At 48.1% G+C, this 12,539-nt stretch overlaps 1 protein-coding gene across 1 annotated transcript in view; it reads left to right on the top strand.

Moving 5' to 3' along the window:
* Nucleotides 1–12,539, top strand: part of LOC116968242 (collagen and calcium-binding EGF domain-containing protein 1-like) — a 93,826-nt gene that overhangs the window by 63,236 nt on the left and 18,051 nt on the right. The window contains exons 5-7 of the mRNA XM_033014924.1: nt 1,001–1,138; nt 4,457–4,563; nt 12,064–12,178. Of these exons, the coding sequence (XP_032870815.1) occupies nt 1,001–1,138; nt 4,457–4,563; nt 12,064–12,178 (360 nt within the window). The remainder of the gene's footprint in view (nt 1–1,000; nt 1,139–4,456; nt 4,564–12,063; nt 12,179–12,539) is intronic.

Below are 12,539 nucleotides of genomic sequence, written 5' to 3'. Positions count from 1 at the left end.
ACGCGGTAAGCTCGTGAAGCTTTTTTCAACATGACGAGAGCCCCGAGTACCCACGAGCGGCCATTACCGTAAATCTCCGAGTTCAAATCAGGGCAAACTCGGGAGAACTCTTGAATGAACTCGTACAGTGGGACAGGGCTTTTAAGAAGATACTCCTGCTGCAGCCCTACATGCCGATTTTCACTGTAAATGCTGCTTACTGATGTGGAAACTTGTGCTGATGCTCATCCAATCTAGTGCAGGGTGTACCATCATGGACTGGACAAGCTAGATGCAGGAAAAATGTTCCCAATGTTGGGCGAGTCCAGAACCAGGGGCCACAGTCTTAGAATAAAGCGGTGGACATTTAAGACTGAGGTGAGAAAAAACTTTTTCACCCAGAGAGTTGTGAATTTATGGAATTCCCTGCCCACAGAGGGCAGTGGAGGCCAAGTCACTGGATGGATTTAAGAGAGAGTTAGATAGAGCTCTAGGGGCTAGTGGAGTCAAGGGATATGGGGAGAAGGCAGGCACGGGTTATTGATTGGGGACGATCAGCAATGATCACAATGAATGGCGGTGCTGGCTTGAAGGAATGGGTGGGAGACCCTTCCATTTCTCTCATTTCCCTCTCCCCCAACTCTCAGTCTGAAGAAGGGTCTCGACCCGAAACGTCACCCATTCCTTGTATCCAGAGATGCCGCCTGTCCCGCTGAGTTACTCCAGCATTTTGTGTCTATCTGCAGGATCTCCGAGGGTTTGGCAGCATCTGTGGAAGGACATGATCAAGATCAGCCATGATCACAATGAATTGGCGGTGCTGGCTCGAAGGGCCAAATGGCCTCCTCCTGCACCTATTTTCCATGTTTCTATGTTTCTATGGCTGATCATCCAAAATCAGTACCCCGTTCCGGCTTTTTCCCCCATATCCCTTGATACCATTTGCCCTCTCTCGCTCACTAAGAATAACAGATAGCTTTCGCCATGAAGACTAACACATGTCTAGTTCTGTCCTCTGTAGACATTGATGAGTGCTTAGTGCACAATGGCACACTTTGTCATCACAAGTGTGTGAACACACAAGGAAGCTACAGCTGTGAATGTCGAGAAGGATTCTACTTGCAACTCGATGGCAAGTCCTGTCTCGGAGCTTTCAATGGTAAGACTGAACTTTCCTTCTATAGAACAAACATTCGTAAGGTTTTGCCCAGTTTAAAAGTCTAGTCTAGTTTAGTGCAGTTTAGTTTAGTTTAGAGACACAGCGCGGAAACAGGCCCTTCGAACCACCGACCAGCGATCCCCGCACACTTACACTATCCCACCCACACTAGGGACAATTTACATTTACACCAAGCCAATTAACCTACAAACCTGTATGTCTTTGTTTAGTTTAGTTTAGTTTAGAGATACAGCGTGACAATAAACAGGCCCTTCGGCCCACGGAGTCCGTGCCGACCAACTAACACTATCCTGCACACACTAGGGACAATTTACATTTACACCAAGCCAATTAACCTGCAAACCTGTACGTCTTTGGAGTGTGGGAGGAAACCGAAGATCTCGGAGAAAACCCACGCGGGTCACGGGGAGAACGTGCAAACTCCGTACAGACAGCACCCGTAGTTGGGGATCGAACCCGGGTCTGAAAACACTGAAAACTCTACCGCTGCTATGACTCCTACAATTCTCCACGTTGCCCCCTTGGCCTGCACGGTGGCACAGCGGTAGAGTTCCTGCCTTACAGCGCCAGGTTTGATCCTGTCTACGGGCGCTGTCTGTACGGAGTTTGTACATTCTCCACGTGACCTGCGCGTGGGGTTTACTCTGGGATCTTCGGTTTCCTTCCACACTACAAAGACGTACAGGTTTGTAGGCTAATTGGCTTTGGTGTCTTTGTAAATTGTCCCTAGTGTGTGTAGGATAGTGTTAGTTGGTCGGCACGGACTCGGTGGGCCGAAGGGCCTGTTTATTGTCACGCTGTATCTCTAAACTAAACTAAACTAAACTCAACTTTCTTTGACCTCCAACGCATGCGTGTTTGATGATGTGGCCGGTCCCTGTGACTTTGACAGCGCTTGTGTTTATTTTGCTACTTGAGATTTGTTTGCGACCTCTAAAAGCCACAAGTACAAGCTGACAAAAGAGCTGTCTCAAATATCAGCCAATGACAGAACGATAGACTCAGTCTCAGAATCATAGATTCATAGAGTGATACAGTGTGGAAACAGGCCCTTCGGCCCAACTTGTCCCAGCTACACTAGTCCCACCTGGCCCATATCCCTCCAAACCTGCCCTATCCATGTACCTGTCTAACTGTTTCTTAAATTGGGATAATCCATGTCTCAACTGCCCGAAACATCACCAATTCCTTCTCTCTATAGATGCTGCCTCATCCACTGAGTTTCTCCAGCATTTTGTGTCTACTTTCGATTTTACCAGCATCTGCAGTTCTTCCTCAAACAAAAGATAGTTGGGACTTTGTGTTGTGACTTGTGGAGGTGACAATGGAGTACAAGTGGATTGTGTGTTGGCAAAGATCTGACAAATGGAGTATAGTGAGGGAGAATTTGAGATTGGCCCAATTTGGCAGCAATATGCATGTTATCTAAATGGAGCGAGATTGCATCAGCTATGAATCGCAGAGAGACCTGCGTGCCCTGGTACACATTTCATAAGCGGTTAGAATGCACGTACATCAGTTAATGAGGAAAGCAAACAAAAATGTTACCATTTGTCTAAAGGGAGGTTCATCAGGAAAGCAAGGATGTAGAGACGAAGAACTGCAGATGCTGGTTTACACCAAAGATAGACACAAAGTGCTGGAGTAACTCGGTGGGTCAGGCAGCATCTTTGGAGAGAAGGATAGATGACGTTAATGGTCCAGACCCGGTGCGTTACTCCAGCACTCTGTGTCTACCTTTGGAAAGCAGGGATGTTTTTGCTTCAGTTATATATTATGAGATGATGGCTGGACTACGAGGGCGGCACGATGGCGCAGGAGTAGAGTTGCGTTCTCTCAGCGCCAGAGACCCGGGTTCGATCCTGACTGCGGGTGCTGTCCGCGCGGAGTTTCTATGTTCTCCCCGTGACTGCGTGGATTTCCTCCCACACTCCACAGACGTACAGATTCGTAGGTTAATTGGCTTCGGTAAAAGATTATCCTTGGCATGTAGGATAGTGTTAGTGGATGGAGATGGCTGGCCAGCATGGACTAGGTGGGCCGAAGGGCCTGTTTCCCTGCTGTATCTCTAAACTATACAGTATTGGTTGCCTGATTTAAGGAAGGATGTTAATATGTTGGAAGCAGTTCAGAGAAAGTTTACTCGAGAGGTACCTAGTGTGGGTGTGTTCTCTTGACGAAAGGTTAGACAGGTTAGGCTTGTATCTACTGGAATTTATAACATTGAGAAACTTGAATGAAACTGGTAAGATCCCGGGGCGTCTCGACAAGGTGGATGTGGAGATAATGTTTCCTCTTGTGGGAGAATCTAGAATGAGGAATCACTGTTTAAAACTAAAGGGTTGCTAGCTTACGGGATAAGACATATTAGTGCATGGCACGTTGGCGCAGCGGTAGAGTTGCTGCCTTACGCCGAGCCCTGGTCCGATCCCTTGTACGTTCTCCCCGTGACCGCGTGGGTTTTCTCCGAGATCTTCTGTTTCCTCCCACACTCCAAAGACGTACAGCTATAGACAATAGACAATAGGTGCAGGAGTAGACCATTTGGCCCTTCGAGCCAGCACCGCCATTCAATGTGATCATGGCTGATCATCCCCAATCAGTACCCCGTTCCTGCCTTCTCCCCATATCCCCTGACTCCGCTATCTTTAAGAGGCCTATCTAGCTCTCTCTTGAAAGCATTCAGATGACCTGCCTCCACCGCCCTCTGAGGCAGAGAATTCCACAGATTCACCACGCTCTGTGAGAAAAAGTGTCTATCTTTGGTGTAAACCAGCAACTGTAGTTCCTACCAAAGATCCTACAGCGAGCAAGATGGTCCACTCGATGAAAAAGACGTAGTACGGTCATGGGCAGATTCGTGGGTAATTTTCGGACTTTGGCAAAGATCCCGTAGTGGAGCAAAGATAACTAGTGCGGAGACGGAAGCCGGTTACGAAACATCCTCGTAAAAATAAAAAGTTATTTGGTATAAAATCTTCTCCTCGTTTTCAGAATTTTAATTTATTAACACAAACTGTTCCCCCGCAACGTTGATTACACTGCGAGTCGGGTCGGGTCGGGTCGGGTTACTAAAATGGATGAAAAAAAGGCCCACGTTCCGCTCCGTTGCGTACTACACGTCAGCCCATTGCGTTTAGTAGGAGTGGTCTGTAGTATCTTTGGCTCCTACTTGCGCACTAAACCTGTGTCCTCAGGTCCTCGAGTCCCCGATCCTGGCCTAAAGGTGCGTTTACCCGACTTATTCCTCTCATGAAGGTCTCTGAAGAAGGTGGTAATTGTTGTTCCCTCTTCCAGACAGCAGTGCAATTAAATCTGAACACCTGATGAGTGCTGGCACTTGTTCTATGACGTGTGAGGAGTTTCGACAGATGAAGCAGACTTTAACGCAACTCAAGCAGAGGGTAATGTGTGATAATTTTCTCCGCTACATCTCTATAGACGGCCATTCATGTGGACAAAGCACGCCCCACTCTGTAGTCCATGTGTTGTCTTTGATGGTGCTGCCAACTTTTATACAAAGGAAGTGGAACCAAGGTAGACAAAAGTGCTGGAGAAACTCAGCGGGTGCGGCAGCATCTATGGAGCGAAGGAAATAGGCAACGTTTCGGGCCGAAACCCTTCCGGGTTTCGGCCTGAAACGTTGCCTATTTCCTTCACGGTTTCGGCCTGAAACGTTGCCTATTTCCTTCGCTCCATAGATGCTGCCGCACCCGCTTGAGTTTCTCCAGCAATTTTGTCTACCTTCAAATCTCCAGCATTTGCAGTTCCTTCTTGAACAAGTAGAAACAAGGAACTGCAGATTCTGGGGGTAACAAAATCATGAGAGGAATAGGTCGGGTAGATGCACAGAGTCTCTTACCCAGAGTTGGGGAATCGAGGACCAGAGGACATAGGTTCAAGGTGAAGGGGGAAAAGATTTAATTGGAATCTGAGGGGTAACTTTTTCACACAGACAGGTGGTGGGTGAATGGAACGAGCTGCCAGAGGAGGTAGTTGAGGCTGGGACTATCCCATCGTTTAAGAAACGGTCGGACAGGTACATGCATAGGACAGGTTTGGAGGGTTATGGACCAAGAGCAGGTGGGACTAGGATAGAGGGGACATTGTTGGCTGGTGTGGGCAAGTTGGGCCAAAGGGCCTGTTTCCACACTGTATCACTCTATGACTCTTGGTGACATTACAGGTTGGGACCCTTCATCGGGCTACTAATGAAACATAGAAACATAGAAAATAGGTGCAGGAGTAGGCCATTCGGCCCTTCGAGCCTGCACCGCCATTCAATGTGATCATGGCTGATCTTGATCATGTCCTTCCACAGATGCTGCCAAACCCTCGGAGATCCTGCAGATAGACACAAAATGCTGGAGTAACTCAGCGGGACAGGCGGCATCTCTGGATACAAGGAATGGGTGACGTTTCGGGTCGAGACCCTTCTTCAGACTGAGAGTTGGGGGAGAGAGAAATGAGAGAAATGGAAGGGTCTCTCACCCCATTCCTTCTATCCAGAGATGCTGCCTGCCCGGCTGAGTTACTCAAGCATTTTGTGTCTATCTTCGGTTTAAACAAGGGGTCACAGTTTAAGGATAAGGGGGAATCTTTTAGGACCGAGATGAGGAAACATTTTTCACACAGAGAGTGGTGAATCTGTGGAATTCTCTGCCACAGAAGGTAGTTGAGGCCACAGTTCATTGGCTATATTTAAGAGGGAGTTAGATGTGGCCCTTGTGGCTAAAGGGATCAGGGGGTATGGAGAGAAGGCAGGTATAGGATACTGAGTTGGATGATCAGCCATGATCATATTGAATGGCGGTGCAGGTTCGAAGGGCTGAATGACCTACTCCTGCACCTATTGTCTATGTTTCTATCATCTGCAGTCCCTTCCTACTCCAGTTTGTTTCCTCGATATTCCAGCATCTGCAGTCTCTTGAGTGGTGATACATCTTCAACCCTATTTACTGGCGGTGCAACAATTCTCACAACAAGAATATGGCTACACTTCAGACTGTGAGGTATTGGCCTGGTTCCTGGTCTTTCTTAGAAATTCCAGAGAAAAATGTTCACATCCACACTTCAGGGCATAGTGACTCATCTGGGAGATGGCAACACTCAGTGTTACACTGGAGCGGGGTTTGAAGACCTTGGAGTGGGACTTCAACACGCAACATTTTGGGCTGAATTGAGAGCACAGCAAGGAAACTGCAGGGAAAGATTATAGTTCCGAGCTCTTTGCTGGGATCTGCTACGTTGACACCTTGTCCATGTGACAAGTTTCCATCACACAGAGAGTTATTGGACAGTTGGACTATTGATAGATCGATAACTGGTGCCGTAAAATCATTAGGTCAAAAGTTAGGGTGTTAGATGTGGGCCTTGTGGCTAAAGGGATCAGGGGGTATGGAGAGAAGGCAGGTACGGGATATTGATTTGGATGATCAGCCATGATCATATTGAATGGCGGTGCATGTGAGGTTATCAATAAATGTGAGGTTATCCATTTTGGTGGCAAAAACAGGAAAGCAGACTATTATCTAAATGGTGGCCGACTAGGAAAAGGGGAGATGCAGCGAGACCTGGGTGTCATGGTGCACCAGTCATTGAAAGTGGGCATGCAGGTGCAGCAGGCAGTGAAGAAAGCGAATGGTATGTTAGCTTTCATAGCAAAAGGATTTGAGTATAGGAGCAGGGAGGTTCTACTGCAGTTGTACAGGGTCTTGGTGAGACCACACCTGGAGTATTGCGTACAGTTTTGGTCTCCAAATCTGAGGAAGGACATTATTGCCATAGAGGGAGTGCAGAGAAGGTTCACCAGACTGATTCCTGGGATGTCAGGACTGTCTTATGAAGAAAGACTGGATAGACTTGGTTTATACTCTCTAGAATTTAGGAGATTGAGAGGGGATCTTATAGAAACTTACAAAATTCTTAAGGGGTTGGACAGGCTAGATGCAGGAAGATTGCTCCCGATGTTGGGGAAGTCCAGGACAAGGGGTCACAGCTTAAGGATAAGGGGGAAATCCTTTAAAACCGAGATGAGAAGCCCTCCCTCCCTTCGCAAGAAGTAAGGAATCGGAAAGGCCTCCCTAAAGCGAAAGTAAGAGCGCCGCCGAAAAGGAAAATAGAAGAAAAAGTCCCCCTATACACGAAAGGAGCACAGCGAACCCGCCGCGACGCCATAGTCACACCGCTATCCACGACCTACTACAATCAGCATATCTCGCCCTCTCCAATCCCCAATCTCCACCCACTCCCCACCTCTCCCTCCGTCTACTCTCTAGCTCTCACATCTCCATCTGGCTACCCCTTTCCCTCTTCTCCCCTCCTCTCCCTCTCTCTCCAAGAATCTGGGTCACATAGTTTAGAACGTACATGACGTCAATGTGGGAAGTTGCCTTGCAGCTAAATTATTAAAAATAACTTGGTATGGTTTTTTATTATGATACAGAACGATATTTTTACATTTGGATTAGTCAGCAACCTATTATTAGATTCTGAATGAGTTTTAAAACGCATTTATGCTCAAGGCACTCACCTTGAATTTGAATGGTTTCTTGTTAGTTTTGCGATTTTGTGTTTTAATATCTTATTACATGAGATTTTGTGATATTGGTGACCCAAAATGGAATAACTAGAAAACCAAAAACGTAGAAATATTTGGAGCCTCCAACGTTGGCGAGGCCACATTGGGAGTAATCTGTTCAGTGTTTGTCACCCTGCGGATAGGAAGGAAGTTATTAAGTTGGGAAGTGTGCATAGATTTCTGAGCATGTTGCCAGGACTTGAGGGACTCTGCCACAGGGAGCAGTTGGGAGTCTAGGATTTTATTGTGTGGAGAACAGGAATCTGTGGGGTGACAATAGACAATAGACAATAGGTGCAGGAGTAGGCCATTCGGCCCTTCGAGCCAGCACCGCCATTCAATGTGATCATGGCTGATCATCCCCAATCAGTACCCCGTTCCTGCCTTTTCCCCATACCCCCTGACTTCCGCTATTTTTAAGAGCCCTATCTAGCTCTCTCTTGAAAGTATCCAGAGAACCGGCCTCACCCTCTGAGGCAGAGAATTCCACAGACTCACCACTCTCTGTGAGAAAAAGTGTTTCCTCGTCTCCGTTCTAAATGGCTTACTCCTTATTCTTAAACTGTGTGGCCCCTGGTTCTGGACTCCCCCAACATCGGGAACATGTTTCCTGCCTCTAGCGTGTCCAAGCCCTTAACAATCTTGGCCTAATTCTACTCCCAGAATGTACAACGTTCTTAAACTGTGGCCCCTGGTTCTGGGTGCTCTTGTAGAAGGGTAACAAATCAAGAGGGGAACAGATACAGAGTAGGGGAATCAAAAACCAGAGGACAAAGGTTTAGGGTGAAAGGGGCAATATTGAATAGGAACCTAAGGGGCAACCTTTTCACACAGACAATGGTGGATATATGGAACGAGCAGCCTGAGGAGATAGTTTGAGGCTGGTACTATAACAGCATTTAAAACACACTTGGACAGATACATAGATAGAAAATGTTGAGCAGGATATGGCCAAATGTGGGCATATAGGACAAGCTTAGATGAGGCATCTTGGTTGGCCCGGACAAGTGGAGCCAAAGGGCTTGTTTCCATGCTACTCTCTGACCAACTTTTAAAGAGTTGAATTCAATTAATTCCAATTACATTAGTTATATGGGTTAGACAACAACAGAGGGGATATTATGAATGAGTTCACTATATTTAGTATGTGTCATTGACAGAGCACCAAAATATTGTAATTTACAACCAGATGACCTCATAGATTTGTAACTTATTTGCAAAATCATTCTTAAGGGGTTGGACAGGCTAGATGCAGGAAGATTGTTCCCGATGTCTTTCTGGGTTGGGCCTCCTCCATTGTCAGAGTGAGGCCCAGCGCAAATTGGAGGAAGAGCACCTCATATTTCGCTTGGGCAGTTTTCACCCCAGTGGTATGAACATTGACTTCTCTAACTTCAAGTAGCCCTTGCTTTCCCTCTCTCTCCATCCCTGCCCCTTCCCAGTTCTCCACCTTAAAAATACCCACTGACTTGGCCTCCACAGCCTTCTGCGGCAAATAATTCCACACATTTACCAGCCTCTGACTAAAGACATTTCTCCTCATCTCCGTCCTAAAAGAACGTCCTTTAATTCTGAGGCTATGACCTCTAGTTTAAGGATAAGGGGGAAATCTTTTAGGACCGAGATGAGAAAATCATTTTTCACACAGAGAGTGGTGAATCTGTGGAATTCTCTGCCACAGAAAGTAGTTGAGGCCACAATTCCTTGGCTATATTTAAGAGGGAGTAGATGTTGGCCCTTGTGGCTAAAGGGATCAGGGGTATGGAGAGAAGGCAGGTACAGGATAGGATCGTGTTAATGTAGGGGGCGCCGTCCTGTATGGTATGGCAGCCCAGCCTGCAGCTGTCCGTTTTTTCTCTCTTTTTTTAGTTAGTTGAGTTTTTTGTTCTGGAGTTCTAGCCTTTTTTATGTGGGGGGGGGGGAGGGGGAAACTACTTTTCAGGGTCCCTACCTGGTCGGAGAGGCAGCTTTTCTCCGGGCTGCACCGTCGACCCGTCCTTGCGGTCTACCAGCGGGCCTGGAGCGGCGTTTCCTGTCGGGGACCGCCCAGAACCTCGGCTTCGGCGGCGGCACAGCGCTGGAGCGCTATCGCGGAGCGGAGCGGGCGATGCCTTGCCCGGGTCGCCGCGCTGGAGCTCCGGTATGCTGGGACCGCCGATAAAAATCATCGCGGAGCTGCGGGTCTGTGGAGCGGCCAGCTGCGGGTGGCGGCGCTGAACTTAAACATCGGGAGCCTGGGATCTCTCGATGTGATCGCCAGTGGTGGAGCTCCAACCGGCGCGGCCTTGTTGGCTTCGGAAGCCGCGGCCTCCAGTACGGAAGCGGCCGTTCCAGGTGTCCCATGCCGCCGTGAGGATTCTCCCGACGCCGGAGCACCATCACCCGGCGAGAACGGCCTGGAACATCGGGGCCTCCGTGGAGGCAACTGTGGAGGCCTCAATAGGCCCGACTATGGGTGAACTGGGGATGGGGACTGGACTTTGTGCCTTCTCTCATAATGGGAACCATTGTGGGGGGATGTTTTTATGTTTAAATTTCTTTATTGCTGTTATGTCTGTATTCTTTCTTTATGTGCTGCATTGGCAAGAAGCATTTCTCTACACCTAGGTGTATGTGATCAATAAAATAACCTTTAACCTTTGACCTTTGATATTGAATGGCGGTGCAGGCTCGAAGGGCCGAATGGCCTACTCCTGCACCTATTTTCTATGTTTCTCTGTTTCAATTCTGTTATCAGTTTAAGAAGGAACTGCAGATGCTGGAAAATCGAAGGTAGACAAAAGTGCTGGAGAAACTCAGCGGGTGCAGCAGCATCTATGGAGCGAAGGAAATGGGCAACGTTTCGGGACGAAACCCAAAGGAAATAGGCAACGTTTCGGGTCGAAACCCAAAGGGTTTCGGGACGAAACGTTGCCTATTTCCTTCGCTCCATAGATGCTGCCGCACCCGCTGAGTTTCTCCAGCACTTTTGTCTACCTTATTATCAGTTTAAAGTTGGCTATAATTACAGAGTGGTACGGAACAATGCACGAACCATCTAGCCTTCATTTCCGGTACAAAGCTAAAAATAGTTATTCAGAAATGTTTATGGAACTATATATAGCGCACCTTTATAACAAGAACATTTCCAGTGACGCCAAACATTCACTTTACCCACTTGACTCAACAAGTCCAATTCCATGTGTAGGAAGGAACTGCAGATGCTGGTTTACACCGAAGATAGACACAAAATGCTGGAGTAATTCAGCGGGTCAGGCAGCATCCCCGGGTGATATTTTGGGTCAGGAGAGAGGGAAACTAGAGGTATGAAATACCTTCTCTCCAGTGATGCTGCCTGACCCGCTGAGTTACCCCAGCATTTTGTGTCTATCTTCAACCCCAATTCCATCCTGGCCATTCTCCCACTTAAGTAAGTTTAAGTTAAGGGCCTGTCCCACCAGCATGCACCTGCATGCGGCGAGCACGGCCAAACCGGAAGCGGGGGCCGCGCGGAGGTCGAGTGAGTGACGTGAAGTTTGAGCGAAGTCCGCGGGAAGTTCGCGCATGACGTACGGCGTCGAGACGCTGCGTACGGCCTCAATGTGGCTGCGGGGAATTTTTGAACACGGTCAGTTTTTCGTAGCCCCGCCCGCGCGATGTCGGGACCAGCTCCGCACAACTCCCTACGGCTCCGACGGTCGAAGTGGGACTGGCCCCGCGAGGCCGTACGGCTCAAGCGACCACGTTAGGTCGCGCTTGCCGCATGGAGTCGCATGCTCGTGGGACAGGCCCTTAAGTTTATTGGCCAAGTATTCACATACAAGGAATTTGCCTTGGTGCTCCACCCACAAGTAACAACATGACATACAGTGACAGTTACGAATGGCTCGGAAAACACTAAACATTAATAATAATAAAACATTAATGATAAAACACCATTGATCAAGCATGTGAACCAACAAAATACCAGATCAAAGGGAGGCTACAGACTTTGGACCCGATGTAATGATGAGATTATCAAAAACGCCCCCAAGTTTTGTTCTATCCGGCTAGACTATCTCCCAGCTACTCCATCCGTCTAAAGAAGAGTCTCAACCCCAAACGCTATCCAGCATTTGCAGTTCCTTCCTACCCAAATGCCATCTGCCCATTTACTTCCACAGATGCTGCCAGGCCCGCTGAGTTTCTCCAGCATTTTTGTCTACCTTCGATTTTCGTCCCGAAACGTTGCCTATTTCCTTCGCTCCATAGATGCTGCTGCACCGCTGAGTTTCTCCAGCATTTTTGTGTACCTATTTTCCATGTTTCTAATATTATTGCCGTGACCAAACCTTCTTCTCCCCAGCTGCTGCTGACAAACCTGGACAACTCCAGCGAAAAGATACAGTCAAGGAAATGCGCAGAAAGACTGCAGTGTGCACCACACATAATGGATCATCGTGGGGTGCCCGGACCTCCTGGTAAGGATTCCTGCGAGGCCACTGAGATTCTGAAAAGGTTTCGTGTGAATAATCCATATCCAGCAACTCCTCCCTCCCTTGTTTTGAGAGTGCTGAGGTGTGGGCAACATTGATAGTATTGAACCATAACAAGGGGCAGTGATACGTCACGCCTTGCTCCTTGCAGTCTGAAGAAGGGCGTGAACCCGAAATGTCACCTCTCCATGATCTCCAGAGACGCTGCCTTAAGGGCCTGTCCCACTTACGTGTCCTTGGCACGCAAATTAAGCGACCTCGTGGTCGCATTGAGGCACACGTGCATCGTATGGCGTGCGGGGCCGGTCCCACTTAGAAGCACGGAGGGGTATGTAGTTGTGCGCGA

The sequence above is a fragment of the Amblyraja radiata genome, chromosome X, assembly GCF_010909765.2.
Source record: "Amblyraja radiata isolate CabotCenter1 chromosome X, sAmbRad1.1.pri, whole genome shotgun sequence".
NCBI lineage: Eukaryota > Metazoa > Chordata > Chondrichthyes > Rajiformes > Rajidae > Amblyraja > Amblyraja radiata.
The sequence above is the reverse complement of the archived record's forward strand: the minus strand, read 5'-3'. Positions and strand labels throughout refer to the sequence as shown.